At 41.2% G+C, this 18,408-nt stretch overlaps 1 protein-coding gene across 1 annotated transcript in view; it reads left to right on the top strand.

Moving 5' to 3' along the window:
• The first annotated feature begins 6,580 nt into the window (after nucleotides 1-6,580).
• Nucleotides 6,581-18,408, top strand: part of LOC126235999 (mucin-17-like) — a 351,820-nt gene continuing 339,992 nt past the window's right edge. Inside the window, exon 1 of the mRNA XM_049945007.1 lies at nucleotides 6,581-6,748. Within this exon, the coding sequence (XP_049800964.1) occupies nucleotides 6,626-6,748 (123 nt within the window). The 5' untranslated portion in view covers nucleotides 6,581-6,625. The remainder of the gene's footprint in view (nucleotides 6,749-18,408) is intronic.

Genomic DNA, 18,408 nt, shown 5'->3' with positions numbered 1-18,408 from the left:
CCTAAAACTTAGAACTACTGAAACCTAACTAACCTAAGGACATCAGACACATCCATGCCCGAGGCAGGATTCGAATCTGCGACCGTAGCGGACGTGCAGTGCCGGACTGAAGCGCCTAGAACCGCTCGGCCACAAAAGTCGGCTGGAAGTTTATTCAGGATCGGAAATGTTTAATTAGTAATTACATGCCATAATTTATTTGTTTAATATAAAGGTGTTTTGAATTTTGTATGCATAAAGAAAAGTGTGAATTTATGTGCGGCTTTTACTCTGAGACGAGTTATCACTAAGAGTGATAAAACTGAGTGTGTACAGTTCGCTGACTTACGTGGTGAATTTTATTTTGTGATCTTACCCGAATGGAGAGTACATCCAGTTTTACTTAAACTTTATGTGATATATACACACCACGTTATTACAAAAGAGTCGTTTGGCCCATTAGGGAAAACTGAAACCTGCAGCTCGATTTGAAATACGTTACACGCCAGTGCGTGATCGAGCTGTCCAGTAAATCGCGTACAATAGATGCAGATGCGTTTGGACTTAATGCACGAAGTTGGAAATTAATTGTGATACAAGTGCTGATTTTGACAAAAAATGAACCGAAAGTTTATTAAAAATATCGAGGTCCAGTTTTAATTGAGACACGTATCACCTTGTTGATTACGTTGCCTAGCAACACTGCAAAGCAGCTTAATTAATTCATTAGAACTATTTGCGACGTAGTAAGTCCCATTACACACACAAAATGTTACACGTAGTTTGCTGGCCGCATGAGAGTATGAGAGTGTTTTTCTTTCCATAAATGCCAACACACCGGCAGTTTCAAAAGTTAAATTATTAACTTTTGTGTAACTTCATCGATTGTACTATACTTGTTGTATCGTGTCTCTTCAAAGAGATCTCAAGAAGCCAGGGTAAACAAGAAGAAGAAAAAGAATAAAGAAGAGGTATCAGTATACTTGTTCTACTGTATTTCTTTCCCCTGTTCTTGTCAATCGTTCCCTAATACTCTCTCTGAAACTCTCTACAACCTCTGGTTCTTTCAATTTATCCAGGTCCATCTCCTTAAATTTCTAACTTTTTGCAGTTTCTTAAGTTTTAATCCACAGTTCACAACCAATAAATTGTGGTCATAGTTCACATTGGCCCCTAGAAATGACTTACAATTTACAATGTGGTTCCTAAATCTCTATCTTACGATTGTATAATCTATCTGAAACTTTCCAGTGTCTCCAGGCCTCTTCCATGTATACAATCTTCTTTCATGATTCTTAAACCAACTGTCAGCTATGATTAAGTTATGCTCTGTGCAAAATCTACCAGGCCTTCCTCTTTCGTTCCTTACTCCTAGTCCATAATCATCCAGATTCACCTACAACTTTTCCTTCTCTTCCTTTTCCTACTATCGAATTCCAGTCACCCATGACTATTACATTTTCGTCTCCCTTAACTATATAAATTATTTTTTTATTACTTCAATAATTCCCACTTTATCTAACTTTAGGCTATGCATTTCCCTTTTTAAATTTTCTAACCTACCTGCCTCCCTTAAGGGATCTAACATTGCACACTCCAATCCATAGAACGCCAGTTTCCTTTCTCATGATAACGACGTCCTCCTGAGTAGCCTCTGCCTGGGGATGCAAATGGGGAACTATTCTACCTCCGGAATATTTTACCCAAGACGATGCCATCATCAATTAACCATACAGTAAAGTCGCATGACCGAAAAATTATGGCTGTAGTTTCCCCTTGCTTTCAGCCATTCGTAGTACCAGCACAGCAAGACCGTTTTGATTGATGTTACAAGGCCAGATCACTCAATCATCCAGACCGTTGCCCCTGCAACTACTGAAAAGGCTGCTGTCCCTCTTCAGGAACCACACGTTTGTCTGGCCTCCATTGTGGTTGCACCTACGGTATGGCTATCTGTATTGCTGAGGCATACAAGCCTCCCCACCAGCAGAAAGGTCCACGGTTCATGAGGGGAATCAATACATCTCAGAAATCCATATCTTGCAGGACTTCACTGCTCCTGTGCATGTTTTGAATGGACTGACACATTTTCTCAGTGTACACCATGTTTTTATCTAGCTATAGCTGTGATTCCAAACATATTATAGTCCACTAACCTGATTCAACTGAGAGTATGTCTGATTAACGGCATAATGACTCCAATAAGTCGTTTTCATCAAATTTGGACTTAACCTTTTCTTTGTGTGTAGTCTCCATGTTTTATGTGTTTCTTGAATCTGACAATTATTTTACTAAAAATTTATCATGATCCGGTATGGGGACTACCTCTATCTTTTGCACCCTATTTTCCAGGTAAGATTACAACCAGTCACTTGCTATTCCTCTAACACTATAACACACAGAGCTTGTGGCTCATTTAGTAATTTTATGGTTAACAATGTCTTGAGCATTGGACAACTTTAAGAATATGCCTGTAACACAGCAATCCTTAACAAGAGTTTCAAGAACCACTTTTGTGAACTCTGTAACTGGCCAATATTGTACTTCTCCCACTTTGGAAACCAAATTGTACTTTGTTAAAGAGGTTGTATTTATTCATGTCACTCATTAGCCGATCTTTCATCACTGATTCAATTATGTTTGATTACATAACTTGTAGTGTTCAATACTCCTTGCATTACATTTCTTTAGTAACGGCACAACTCATGCAGGTTGTAGGTACGGTACTCAGGGAAAATAACTGAAGAAAGGCACTCATTTATTACGTCTGTCAATGGCGCATGCCTTCAGAACAGAGACTGGCACCTCATCTATGACTACTGACTTCTTATTTTTTAATTTTTGTTTTGTCTTCCTGATGACAAGCTTTCTTGTGGGAAACAACAACATGGTTGCATATAATTCATTGTAGGTGCTACATGTTTTTAGGAGGATTCTGATGCAACTTCTCCACAATACCAAAGAAAGAGTCATTGACAAAATTTGCCAATTTCTGTGGATTTTCTATCATTCTACCCCCCCTTTTTGAACAGTATGTTTCTTGCTTTATGACATCCCACATTACTTTGCTTTTATTTTCTGCATTATACATTATTTTGTCATTGAGTGATCTTCTTGCAGCAGGCAGTACCTTCCTGTATATTTTTTATCCCTGAGATAGTAATCTAGCAACTGTGGATTAGTGTAGTGCTTTTGTAAAGAACTGAGAAATCTAAGTGCCTGAGAGGACTTTCTAATACCCACAGTTATCCATCCAGTTTCCTTAGCTGCTACTAGTGAAGTTTCTACATTTGGAAATGTTTCTAAAAATTAATTTAAGCAATGTGCTACATTGTTTCCCATACAAACTTCAACACAGTTTCATCTGCCAGTGTCCTAAAAAAAAGTATGTATTTTATGTCCTGAGAAGATCCTTTTGTCGCCCTGTAGCTTTGCAGGTTTCACCAAGCCTGTCTTTGGCTTTATTATCTTATAATAATGATCTGAGAGGCTAAGATTCCTTTAGATATTTTCCAATTTATCCTATTGATACCTGTAACTACATGGTCCATGTCTGATGCTGAACTTTTTGATACCCTAATAACAGTGTATTTGTGCCATACCAAAACTGCTCAAAATGTTTAGGAATTTATTTCTAATTCTGTCCTCAACATCTGCATTAATATTCATGTATCCACAAATTACTAAGTTAGTTTTGCTGGCTGGTAGTCTTTCTATTACTTCAGTTAATTTGTTGAAGGAAGTGTTCACATTACCACTACATGAGCAGTTCATGTATGCAATGAATTACTTCTTACAGCTGTCTAGCTTTCTTAGCTCAACAGCTACCCATTCTAAATGTTTATCTGCACTAATTGTGATCAGACCTTCTCTAACTTCAACATTTGTGCCACCTTTGGTATAAATGAAGATTCCCTCATCCTTTAAGATAGCTCCTCAGCAACAATTTACACATTCATGTGACGAGAGAATTATATGCTGTATTTCATTACCTTTCCACAACTACTCACTAATGCATACCACTGTGCTTCTGAAAGACTGTAACTCAGGTTCAAGTTGGTGTACTTTACTTTCAATAAACTACACGTTTTTACGAAGAATAGATACTTCTGAAGGGGATTCTGTAGTGTTTGTGCACTATAGTGTGGTCCATTCTGTCTTTTATGTACACTTTGCAAAAATCTCTAAATGGCTGAGACGCTTTTAAGGGAGGGGATGCTGTTGTCACGATATATCCTAAAAAAGTCTAATCCTCCTACAGTGACAACTGGTATTGAACATGTGTGGCCCCACACACACACACACCTGCTATACTCTAATTAACTCTATCAACCTCCCTCTCCCACTCCTATTGAGGTACAGACCATGCCTAGCACAATCCCGCCTCATGATAGTCCCCAGTGGCACCAGTACAGTGTACACCTCCAGCTCTGCACTGAGATACCTTACGGCACTGCGAAGATTAGGCCATCGTGCTGCTAGAATAGGTCAGCCTTGACAATGGCGCAGCCAGTTTGGGAAGTTACACTACCTACGTTGTACATGCTGTCTCCATCCGAGCTGTTCCCTGCCCCACCCACTATCACTACCTGGCTGCCTTTTGTAAAATCCTTACACAAAGGCCCTAAATCCTCAAGCACCTGATTTGGACCAACACTCGGCTTGAAATTTCTGGTGATCTGATACTCCCCTAACTTCTGTGTAATTAAGGGCCCAAACCTCTGCCATGACTGCTACCTAGTTACAGTCATCTCTTCTTCCTAAAAGTTGCGCTATTCCTATCCTTACACTCACTGGCAGAGTATACTCTACTTCATCAAAATAATCCTATTATTTATAAAGCATTGCTTGGTTTTCTTCTTGGTTTTACCACTTCCTTCTAACGTATTTACAGGAAGAGAGCCATTTCATTCACAACGATGGCGTGATGGAGCTATCACATAGTTCTTAATATAACCAACAGCCCGTCCCTTCAGCAACGGAGAATTTGTTAAAGACTGTTTTGTTGCTGCCATAACAGTCTTGTGCCCATCGACTCTCCCTCTTTTCCCAGCAGTTCCTCCTTCATGGAGAATAGTTTGCAGATGCATCGAAGAAATGGAAAACGACGTGGAAATGCAACTGAAAGATAAGACTAGAGATTCACCTTTTTCCCTTTGGCTCTGGATGAAAGCACGCTTGTAACGGACCTTGCTCAGTTTGTTGTTTCTGTGAGAGATGTTGACGCCGAGTTCAACGCGATGAACGAACTCCTTGTTTTAGTGCCAATACACGATACGACTACTACCGAGACGTATTTCCTTTCTTAGACAACATTGTAGACAAATATGATCTTTGCTGGTGAAATTTTTTATCGATTGTAACAGATGTTCCTGCATTGATTGAGCAAAAGGCTGGTATAGTTGCTTTCATAAGAAAGGGGTTGAAATAAGGTAGTATCCGGCAGGAAATGCATCCTGCACCGCGTTAATCTGCTGGCAAGATGTGCCAAGAATATGTAGCGTCGTCGAAGTTGTTGTAAAGGCTGTTAATAAACTGAAATCGCACGGTCTGGGACATTGGCAGTTTAAGTCCTTCCTGGCGGGGAAGGGATGCAATGTTTTCTACTTCCTATCATCTATCATTCTTTTTTATTACTGATTTTCAATTTCCCCCCCCCCCCCACGGGGGCGGGCTGGCAGCAGCTTAGTACGCTGCTCTACAGCCTACAGACTTTTTCAAAAAAGGGAAGAAGAAAAGAAACAAGAAAAACAGGCTATAAAACAGCGACTTAAAGTGTAAAATGGCGGGAAAATGCGGAAAGTTAAAACAGAAAGCAAGAGGGGTTGGCAATGTTAATAAAATACACAGGAATCCATGTGGCGACAGTCTAGTTTCCGTTCGCAAGAGGTAACACACCCAGCAACAGTATGATGGCTGTTCGCAACACTTCGCAAAATATCTTGGCACTGACAAGCTTTCACAGTGTGCTGTGCCCAACTTCATTAGGTAATGTTTGTATGAACGCCGGAAGAATTACGAAATAACATATGAAGAGTTTTGAAACCTATAGGGAACATAAAACAAACCTTCATAAGCTTTACAGCATGCTTGTTTTAGTTATTTTTAGCGAACAAATATGAGTATTAATGGTACTTCCGATAGTCTGAACTGCTATGCGATCTGTCGGTCAAATGGAAAACTAGGATCGGACTACATAGTTTCAATGATTCTATACAAGATGTCGTACGTTGATACACATAGGTTCATGTTATTTGCTCACAGGTGGCAGCACGTACGATTAGTCTGAAAAGTCACATCAAAGATTGTGATGTACAAAGCATGTATGTAGTCCTTAGGTTTATATGCTTTGGTGTCCGTCACAATTCGGCAATTATTTCAACGTTTTTGATGTCTAATTGTCTAAATATCTATCTTTGTAGGATAAATATGAATTTATTGCATCTTCTTTTCTATTCGCTGTGATAATGAGGCGAAACAATTAACAATTTTCTGTTAAAAAGAAAGTTGTTCGTTGCTTTCATTTAGCGAAGTAGCGTGTGACATTGCTGTGGCTGTGAAACGAAGGTCTTTGCAGTAGTGTTTCAGATTGAGTAAAGCATTGAGATAGTTCGGTGGCGGGGGAGTTGTACTAAGTGTTAAAGAAATGGAGAGTTTTACGAATTCGTGTAGATTGTGTCTGTGGAAAGGAGATAAAATGCTTCCAATTTTTACATCTCCTGATGACGACGAAACAGCAACGAAGATTCGAAAATGCCTGCCGTTAGATGTAAGTACAACACTTCATTGCATCATTGACATACGGTATTTTATACATACTTTGGCGATAACTTTTGCTTTAGTTTGGAATGTGTGTTTGTTTAAAACTAGATAAATTTAACTGTCGTATCATAAACTGAAGAATACTTCTGATGACCAAGCATTCGTGTGTCATTACGGTGGAGGATAGGCTACTTGGTATACGAATATTACTATGTTTCATTTAGTACGTCACAGTGGCGTTTAAGTTAAATCGTGAACCTTGGCACGAGAGTGTAGTATATTACGCAAACGGATGTTACTCGCTGCTGATTTACATATTTTGTTTCACACATTACGTACTGTTAAGTTTACAGTGTATAGGTTAGTTTTCATTAATTAAGACTGACCTTAGACCGAATGTAGTAATGCAGTAAACGTATAAATACATACCTGTGTTATTTAAAAGTTGAAGTTCGTTTAGTCGTATGAATATCAACACATCCAACAACGTGCCAAACAACATTCGTTTATTGTTGTTGCCTTTTTGGACCTACTTGTTAAATTAGTGCTGAGTTGCAAAAAGCGCCGAAAACCTGGAAATACTGAATATGATATTCATTGTAAAAGGTCACATCTGCTGATAAGACAGGTTTTTGGGTTAAGTTTAAGGGGGGAATTTGGTAGAAGACTTCATTAGTAATTATAGGTACTTTTTTCTTTTTCAAACTTTGAAAGTGTACAGTATCTGACTAGATTACAATATTTTCAAAAGGTGGGCATAAAGAACTCTCCCCTGGTATTGCTGGGATTTTTGGTCTTGAAGTCCGGAATGGGGAATATGAAATGCGAGTTTGCATCGGAATATTATGCAGGCAGATGGTAGGCCACGAAAAATATTGTTCCATTTGGTATCTAATTTTTTCAATGAAAGATCTTGCCTGTTCCACTTTTTAGATGTTTCTTGTCCATTCTTTCATATATGTCGTGAATTTCTCTCTTCCTCCTCGTCTTTCCTTCCTTCCCTCTCTGTCTTTTTGTTTATGTGTAAAGCTATTTTTATCTTACATTCCAGTATTGTTTGTTTTTCTTTGCATGTTTAGAAAATATAGGTGTAGGTCCAACAACATTTTGCCAACCTTCATTAATTCATGCAGTTTGATTTTGTTGGTTTAAGCTGATACTGTTCCAACAGAGTAATTGCATTATGAAGAGGATATACGAGAACGTTCAATATGAGCTCTGGCTTTGACCAGTGACGTAGGAAATGTGACAAAACTCCCATAAGCAGTATGGCAACAACTACATAATGTGATGTTACTGCTAATTTTTTCAAATGGGCTGCATACACTACCAGTTTTTTTATTCTTTCAAATTCATTGGGGTATGTTACTATAAATATGGTAAATATCGAGATGGCACACCAAAGGCATCATGCACAAAAAATTATTTTGTCAACTTAAGTACACCATCAACATGCAGTAAGCAGCTATGTATCCAGCATTTTCCGTATCACCAGCCAATAGCAGTTACTTTTATTCAGACCAGTTCTTTAATATTTCTAGCTGTAAACAGCCAATCAGAGTGAACACCAAGCTGTGCAGTAATTGCAGCAGAGTTTGTATAAAAAATGGCTGCTTTTACAAGTGGCCCTGCCTCTGATTGGGTGGGATACGCCTGTGACAAGACAATGAATCAGTTATGTCTTGCACATGGGTTTGCCACAGGATATGACCCATGTAGAAAGGGGTTGCGAGCTGTGGGTGATGCAGTACCACTTACGGAGAGAAGTATTTTGGGTAGGAGGTCCCTAATTCTTGGATGTGATGATAGATAATTAAAACTGTGGCAAACAACATGGTTCAGTTGTTCAAGTCCAGGTTGGTAATGGGTTACAGTGGGACACTCCTCTGTAGCCAATTATTCAGGGTGGTGGAAGGGCCACAGCTGTGTGAGAATATTCTCCGGAAAATTGTTTGTGGACTAGATTTGACAGTTCGTGTCTCTCTGTGGTGATCCTTGTGAGACTTTCAGCATACTGGGCAGCAGAATCTTTATCACAACAAATACAGTGTCCATTGGTGGCTAGCTTGTATGAGAGTGATTTTTTGGTGCAGAAGGGATGACAGCTTTCAAAATGCAGGTACTGTTGATGGTTAGTGGGTTTAATATATAGAGGTGTGGATTGAGCCATTAGAGAGGTGGTCAACCTCCAGGAAGGTGGCTTGTTGGGTTACGAACCAGGTCAAACAGATGGTAGAGGTGTGGGGGTTGGGAAAGAATGAAGAGTGAGTGTCATGGCTCTGATTTCAAATTGAAGATATTGTCATTGAACCTGGATCAGCCAGTGGGTGTGACATTTTAAGAGGTGAGGAAGGTTTCCTATAGATGGCACAATGGGATTGTCCTAGGGATTCCAGAAGTCCTCCTCAACCGAACATGCCACTTTCCTGGATGATGACCTTCATCTCTCTAATGGCTTGATCCACATCTGTGTACATATTAAGTCCACTAATCATCAACAGTACCTGCAACTCGACAATTGTCTCAAAATTATCACACCTTTACAGCTTGGCAACCTGTGGATAGCATATAGGTAGTGACAAGAAGTCCCTTGCTTAGTATGCTGAATGTCTGGTGACTTTGTTTAGACAAGCACTGCCTCTTCGACCCAGTTTACAAACATTTCTTGTGCGATATCCTGACACTCCCCTAATCCTCTCATCATCCTCAAGAATCAGCTACAATAGAGCGCACCCTCATTGTAACCCAGTTTCATCATGGAATGGAACAACTGAACCATATCATTTGGCAGGTCTTTGATCACCTATCGCTGTGGCCAAAATTGAGGGACATCCTATCCAAGAACCTTCCCATCTCTCCTGAAACAGTCTTCCACTGCCCACTCAGCCTAAACAGCACATTCGTCCAACCCTACACTTCTCCCACTTCCAACCCAATGTCATTGGGGTGATGTGACTGTGGAAGATCCAGGTGCAAGATTTGCCCAATTAACTCATCCAGCACTTCCTGCTCCAATCATGTCACAGACTTATCCCATCCCATATGTGACAGGGCCACATACGAAAGCAACCAAGGGCAGTTTCAGCTCAAATCACACAGGTCAAGAGTGAATGTGTCACATAATCATATCAAAGTTTTCTGAAGAAAAAAAAAAAAAACTATTTAAGTTCCAAAAGACACCACTCAGAAACTTAGATATTTTGATTTCCTGGTGATTTGTAGATACTTTTCATTCCCTATCATCCTGCACTACATTTCTCATGTAGACCTTACATGAACTTGCATTGTGCCCTGGGCCTTAGCACGCAACATGGCCACGTGCCACAATGGCACTACCTTGAAGTGGGGGAGGCAGTGATGCATACCAGATACCATAACTGCAACTGCCAGGGGGCCATGGCTTTTTCACAAATTCATTTGTTACACACATGGGACCTTGGGTTGTGGCAGCCCTTTCTTCCTTCCCAGGTGGCAGTCCCTTCCCCTGCTGCTTCCTCCCTGTGCATACTCCATTCTGCTCCCTTCTTTGCCCTCTGTGTCCTTAGTTATATTTTGTTCCTCTTACTTTTTTGTTTTCACCTTTCCTTTTCACTGTTTTTGCCCCTCTTTGGTATTTGATCTCCCATTCTAATTTTCTCTCCATAGTGAAGGCCAACTGGGGAAGAACACCTTACTTAGCATATTCTGTGGGTGGCCCTACCACCTGTCCCATCTTCTCCATGATACCAAGGTCTTTTAGCATTACACAGGTAGCACAGTAACCAGTGTGTGTGTGTGTGTGTGTGTGTGTGTGTGTGTGTGTGTGGTTGTGGTTGTTATATACCCTTTTGATTGAGTCTCCTGACAACAGAGGGATCACAGTTCTGATATCTGAGCTGAGCTGAGCTTTTGTGCCTAGAGGAGTGTGTAATTGTCATTCTGGAGCATTGGAGCTCCCAGCAATGACCTCTGTGCCAAGTGGCCCTTGCTGTGGCTGGGTGATGCCTGCAGAGAGAGCCTCTAATTGGAATGATATCAGGGCAGAAGCTTTGCATATGAAATGTTTTAATCTTCAAGTTGGCCATTTCTATATGGCCATCTCTCTAGTTGAGAATGAATCTTTTAATGTTGTCTGGCTTGGGGTGAAATCCTTTACTCATGTCAGGTCTGCAACAGGACTGACGGGGACAGTTTCACATCCACCAAGTCTTTATTTTTCGTGTGAACTGTTGAAGACAAGTTTGGTGAAGTGCACTCTGAGTAAAATGTGGCCAGGTTCACTGGTGATCAAAACTACTTCTGCTGCCCAGTCTGCAGCCCTTCATGCCTGTGACACTCGTGGTGATGTCTATGTGTCCGTTACTCCACACCAGCCTTTGAATATGGTTCAGGGCATCATTTTTCATAGAGACATCATCCTTCAGATTGACGAGTAGATGAGTAACTCCATGCCAATCTGGAACAGCAGGTCATTCATTTTGTTTGGCATGTTCAGAAAGGCCGTAAGGACAGTTGCATAGGTACCGTCACCTTTATCCTGGCAATTGAGGGGGATACCCTTCCAGAGGTGTAGGTTATGTGTTATCAGAGTGACGTTAAGCTGTACATCCTGCCACCCAGGAGGTGTACTCTGTGTTTGCGTTTTAGGCACAAGTCTTACACTGTAAAGCAGAACCTCTGTGGTGAATGTGGGCGCCCAGTCCATGAGGGAAGCCCCTGTATTCCACCACCTGTGTGTGTTAATTGCAATTACTATCACACTCCAAACTTGCCAGATTGTCCAGTTTATAAGACGGTACAGGAGGATAAGTCCCTTGATCATTAACCCTACACTGAGTATCATAAGAATGATCATCTTCACTCTGTGTCATCTAACTTTCTATCTGTTATGTCCTTTCCCCCTCCTCCATCTACAATACTCCAGTGCCACCCCTTATCCTATCCCACTCCCATGCAGCTCCTATGCTCTTCCCTGCAGGTGCCGCTCCTCCTATCCGGCTGGAGAAGTGTCCCGCTCCTTCAGATTTTGTTGGTGTGGGGGGACCCTTTCAGCACCAGACCAGAGACCTACTGCCACAAGACGGCCATGGTACCACAAGGTCGCTTGCTCTCTCTTGGTTCCAAATCTTTGTGCAGCCTGCTCTCTCTGGGCCCTGTGTTCCTCAACCTATGAAATCAAGAAGAAACGTAACTCGTGGGACAAGGCCGCTCTGGTGCCCCAGGAGATACTGACTCCTTTCTCACAATCTGAGTTAGCCCTCTTGTTCGTGGATGTCACCTTGTCCTTGTATGTGGCGGATCAGCCCATTCACCTCCCATGTGGATCCCCATTCCGTGCTTATTCAGTAGAACTGTAATGAATACTACCATCATTCCAGAGCTGCAATCCCTTATTTCCTTTTACTCCGCAGCTTGTGTTGTTCTACGGGAATCTCATTTTACTGAAGCTCGCTTACCAACCCTTTGTGAATTCTGTGTTTTCTGTCGGAACTGGGTTAGTCCTTTGAGGGCTTCTGATGGAGTTTGGTGTTGGGCCACATGAATGTTGTTAGTACATGGATCCCCCTTCATACCACATTGGAAGTGGCTGTCATCCATGTCCACTTGGACTCTGTGGTCGCAGTTTGAAAACTGCATCTCCCTCCTGGCAGGCCACCAATGCTTGCTGCCATAACTTACTTCCTTCGGCAAGTACCTCCTCCATTCCTCATCCTTGGAGATTTTAATGCCCATCTCTCCATGCAGGTTGTATACCTGGAAGAATCCTGGAGATACTAAAAGGTATCAGATAGATTATATAATGGTAAGACAGAGATTTAGGAACCAGGTTTTAAATTGTAAGACATTTCCAGGGGCAGATGTGGATTCTGACCACAATCTATTGGTTATGAACTGCAGATTGAAACTGAAGAAACTGCAAAAAGGTGGGAATTTAAGGAGATGGGACCTGGATAAACTGAAAAAACCAGAGGTCGTAGAGAGTTTCAGGAAGAGCATAATGGAACAATTGACAGGAATGGGGGAAAGAAATACAGTAGAAGAAGAATGGGTAGCTCTGAGGGATGAAGTAGTGAAGGCAGCAGAGGATCGTAGGTAAAAAGACGAGGGCTAATAGAAATCCTTGGGTAACAGAAGAAATATTGAATTTAATTGATGAAAGGAGAAAATATAAAAATGCAGTAAATGAAGCAGGCAAAAAGGAATACAAACGTCTCAAAAATGAGATCGACAGGAAGTGCAAAATGGCTAAGTAGGGATGGCTAGAGGACAAATGTAAGGATGTAGAGGCTTGTCTCACTAGGGGTAAGATAGATACTGCCTACAGGAAAATTAAAGAGGCCTTTGGAGAGAAGAGAACCACTTGTATGAATATCAAGAGCTCAGATGGCAACCCAGTTCTAAGCAAAGAAGGGTAGGCAGAAAGGTGGAAGGAGTATATAGAGGGTTTATACAAGGGCGATGTACTTGAGGGCAATATTATGGAAATGGAAGAGCATGTAGATGAAGATGAAATGGGAGATAAGATACTGCGTGAAGAGTTTGACAGAGCACTGAAAGACCTGAGTCGAAACAAGGCCCCGGGAGTAGACAACATTCCATCAGAACTACTGATGGCCTTGGGAGAACCAGTCATGACAAAACTCTACCATCTGGTGAGCAAGATGTATGAGACAGGCGAAATACCCACAGACTTCAAGAAGAATATAATAATTCCAATCCCAAAGAAAGCAGGTGTTGACAGATGTGAAAATTACCGAACTATCAGTTTAATAAGTCACAGCTGCAAAATACTAACGCGAATTCTTTACAGACGAATGGAAAAACTGGTAGAAGCGGTCCTCGGGGAAGATCAGTTTGGATTCCGTAGAAATGTTGGAACACGTGAGGCAATACTAACCTTACGACTTATCTTAGAAGAAAGATTAAGGAAAGGCAAACCTACGTTTCTAGCATTTGTAGACTTAGAGAAAGCTTTTGACAACGTTAACTGGAATACTCTCTTTCAAATTCTGAAGGTGGCAGGGGTAAAATACAGGGAGCAAAAGGCTATTTACAATTTGTACAGAAACCAGATGGCAGTTATAAGAGTCGAGGGACATGAAAGGGAAGCAGTGGTTGGGAAAGGAGTGAGACAGGGTTGTAGCCTCTCCCCGATGTTATTCAATCTGTATATTGAGCAAGCAGTAAAGGAAACAAAAGAAAAATTCCGAGTAGGTATTAAAATTCATGGAGAAGAAGTAAAAACTTTGAGGTTCGCCGATGACATTGTAATTCTGTCAGAGACAGCAAAGGACTTGGAAGAGCAGTTGAACGGAATGGACAATGTCTTGAAAGGAGGATATAAGATGAACATCAACAAAAGCAAAACGAGGATAATGGAATGTAGTCAAATTAAATCGGGTGATGCTGAGGGAATTAGATTAGGAAATGAGACACTTAAAGTAGTAAAGGAGTTTTGCTATTTAGGGAGTAAAATAACTGATGATGGTCGAAGTAGAGAGGATATAAAATGTAGACTGGCAATGGCAAGGAAATCATTTCTGAAGAAGAGAAATTTGTTAACATCGAGTATAGATTTAAGTGTCAGGAAGTCGTTTCTGAAAGTATATGTATGGAGTGTAGCCATGTATGGAAGTGAAACATGGACGATAACCAGTTTGGACAAGAAGAGAATAGAAGCTTTCGAAACGTGGTGCTACAGAAGAATGCTGAAGATAAGGTGGGTAGATCACGTAACTAATGAGGAGGTATTGAATAGGATTGGGGAGAAGAGAAGTTTGTGGCACAACTTGACTAGAAGAAGGGATCGGTTGGTAGGACATGTTTTGAGGCATCAAGGGATCACAAATTTAGCATTGGAGGGCAGCGTGGAGGGTAAAAATCGTAGAGGGAGACCAAGAGATGAGTACACTAAGCGGATTCAGAAGGATGTGGGTTGCAGTAGGTACTGGGAGATGAAGCAGCTTCCACAGGATAGAGTAGCATGGAGAGCTGCATCAAACCAGTCTCAGGACTGAAGACCACAACAACAACTCCCCATGCAGGCATTGCTTTTCATTTAGTCAGGATTTCCTGATAGACCAGTTTCTTGCAGATGACTTTTCCCTTGTTAACTATGGTTCTCCTACCAATTTTAGTCCCCTCCCCTTGTCCCTGCATTATGCTGGTCGCTACTGTCACTTCTCCCTTCACTATGCCTGTAAATACTGTATCCTATGTATCTGCATCAACTAAACAATGTGTCATTCTTACATTCTCTGGTTAACATTGGCCTAAATTCAGCTTCCTTGCCTGTCATTTTTTGTTCACTATCCGCTTCATGTTGATTCTTTTGTTATCTTCCCACCTCCCGATGGCCAAGTTACCCCACTGTCCTTCCCATTGCACTGACTGGCCTATATATATATATCCCAGATCATGTTTACCCCCTGTTTATCAGGTTGTGTTAATGAAGTCACCCGTGGCACACCCAATAAAATTATTTGCACCGGTCTTATCCTCCAGGGTGACCAATGACAGTCTTCCATCTCAGGCATTGCCCTTCTGGGTGGTCTTTGGACATATCCATGAGTTCTCATGGAACACCTTGTGATTCATTATGCTACTTCAGCAGCCTCCTATCCAGTTGCCTTCCTCATCCAGAAACAGTGGGCTGAAGCTTCCCAGTTATGTTTTGCCCCTTGTCAGATGAAATCATACAGTGAATCATTTACTGTCGGGATCTTCTTTTGGTCCTCTTCTCTTCCCATGATTCAGCACCTGCTCTCAGTTCTTTTCACAACTAATTTAAGCGACACATTAATCCTCCACAAAGGTAGTATCTCCTCTGGGTGTTTAACTGTGTTTGGCTCCAAGTCATTTTTCCCAGTCAGTGGAGGGACAGTATTGTGTTTCCTGTCCTTAAGCCTGGTAAGGGTCTGTCGTCCCATGAAAATTACCAGCTATTCAGTTTCACCAATGTTCCCTCCATGTTACTTGAATAGATGGTGGCTCGTCTGCTCAGTTGGGTCCTCAAATCTCGGGGCCTTTTGTCTCCTTACCAGTGTGCCTTTTGTTAGGAACGGTCTCCAGTCATCTGCATCAATTGGAAACCGCAGTTTGGAAGGCCTTTTTTCAGCACCACCATCTTGTCACAGTTTCCTTTGATCTTTGTAAGGCCTTTTTGAGTGCCCCTTCCTGATTTACCAGTTGCTGTGCTAGTGGTCATCCAGAGTTCTGGTTGGCCAGCATTCTCAGCTCTCCACAGGCCTAGTTGAATGGCATTCCAGAAGGTTCTGTATTAAGCGTCTTCCTTTTTCTTGTCATTATTAACGGACTTGCGGCCTCTGTCAGACCATTGGTCAGCCCTATACTATGTGTGGATGATTACTTTATCTGGGCCTTCTGTTTGACAACAAGCTTACTTGGTTGCCCCACATGCTGACTTTTTGGGGCACCATCCCCCATCCCTGTCTAATAAACTTTGTGCAGTCAAAGGGATGAGCACTTCACAGTGTCCTTCCCTCTGCCTGTCCCAGATGGAATCCTCTGCTGTCTTCATATCGTCTGTACTAGGTGGACCAATGCCTCGTTCTCTGTTAATGAGCTGCCTCTTTGTAGTTGCGGGGCCCCCCTCATAGTGATCCATATTTTGCTGGACTGCCTGCACCTTTTAGCCCATTGCACTAAGAAGTATATCCTTCTACCTTTCTTGTCTTGGGTGTTAGCGGATGACACTAGAATGGTTACATCTGTACTCTGTTTTCTTTGTGAAAGTAGTTTGTCCTCCCAGATGAGGTACAGAAGTACCTCAATTTCCTGCTGGAATTGGAGTCCCTCATTTAGTATTGGAATTTGTTTGGGTGGCCTTCGGCCTTGCCTCAGTGCTGGTCATGTTTTTCCTCCTTTTTCCCAGCATTTTGCCTGGTCTTTGTGCCATTTTGTTTCCCCTGATGGTGTCCCTGTTATCAGGCTCATGGTATGGTGTGGGGATGTGCAGTTTTGGTGCCCCATCATGCATAGTGCCTTTGGGGGATCACCTGCTCTCACCCTCCTTCCCCTCCTTTGTTCTGTTTCTTACCTTTCCTGCTGCCCTGATGTTCTTTTTGTTTCTTTGTCTGCTTGTTTTCCTTTCCCATCAACTAGACTGTACAGTCTGTGTTTTCCTTCCTTAGTTTCTGTCACTTTAGATTGGTGGTCTGATGACCTTAATGTTTGGTCCATCTTGCACCTCCCCTACCAACCAACCAACCAGAACTACAGCCTGATATGTCTCAATAGCAACAACTTCTAGAAAGGGTGGTTGTAAATAGGAGTCAGTGCAAAACAAAAGAACAATCAGAAAACTGCTCAAAATTTTATTTAGCAATACATCGAAATTTATCGAGTTTGCGGTAATAGAATTCAGCATACTCTCTATCTAGTGCTCATTGTCTTAATGAACTAACATATAATTCAGCAGTATCTGATGTCAAGCAATTGTGTAATGTACAGTTAAAAACTAAACTTTCTTAACATGGGAAAATTGTGTTAGCAGCACTGTTTTGGAAGATGCATTTCTTCAGCAGCCCATCTCCAACATTTCAGTGTAAGATCCTCTCAACACTCACAAGTTGTCGGCACTTTACGGTTATAACTCAGAAGCACCTTCATCTTCTTAATGCCTGTTGTGCTTCCACTCGTAGGTACACATGCAATGGAAAATGAAGTATCACTTATCATTAGTGCTTTCAGATTCCCCTAGCACAGATTACACCATATTGTCTTGCCTTTATGTTACAGTAAGTGTATACAGACTTTCTTATACCTGATTTAGATAGAGACCTAATAGTAAAACATTAAAAATGTATTATCTTTCTAATAAATCCAACTCTGTTCTACTGTCATATGCAAAGCAACATAAATCTCAACAAAAACTTTTCCCTGTCACTAGTTGAGGAAACACGAGATAGTAATGACCTGCACAATTGACTCACAAAAGATTTCAGTACTCTTATTATAAATATTGCATTGGCTCCACCTCATAATCTTATCTCTTAAGTACTGAGTCATATCAAGTAAAACAGACACATACAGAATAACCCCTGTTTATTATTAGTTAATTCCTCACATCTGTCGTGAAAGTAGTCATCAGTTACATATATCTATAAGCAATACTTCAATATGAGTCATCTTCATGTAACTCTAAACCAGACATCCACTATTTGGTGATGTTGCCATCTTTTTTTCCAGTGCCCTCATAAGTTTAGTTGCATCAATGCATGTGCAATCCCATTAACACAATGCAAATTTCATTCGTATTATTAAATTGATATACTCAATCTTATACTTTCTGTTGAGCAGATCTTCACAAAAACTCTCCATACTTTGCTTTCATCAATGAAAACTTCAAATACACCCACAGATTCATATCCCACCAATTACTATTCATATTATTGGGAGGTTTTCCTAGATACTTTCTTCAAAATAGCAACCCCCACCCCCTTACAGCTTACAGAACTTTTCTTCCACTGCCTGCTAATCCCCTTTTGCATGTTCATTTATTCATTAAACAACTTCATTAGATTACATGTCTCAAAGAGGTCTCTCTACATTACCCAAGCTTTTTCTTATCTAACATTCTGTCACTCACAAGGAGGTCATCCAGCAGTTGGATTGTTATAATTTTTATATCTATGGTACATGAAGATCAGAACTCGAATATCAATT

This window comes from Schistocerca nitens, chromosome 2 (genome assembly GCF_023898315.1).
Source record: "Schistocerca nitens isolate TAMUIC-IGC-003100 chromosome 2, iqSchNite1.1, whole genome shotgun sequence".
Lineage (NCBI taxonomy): Eukaryota > Metazoa > Arthropoda > Insecta > Orthoptera > Acrididae > Schistocerca > Schistocerca nitens.
Note: the sequence above shows the minus strand (reverse complement) of the source record. Positions and strands in the feature narration are given on the sequence as shown.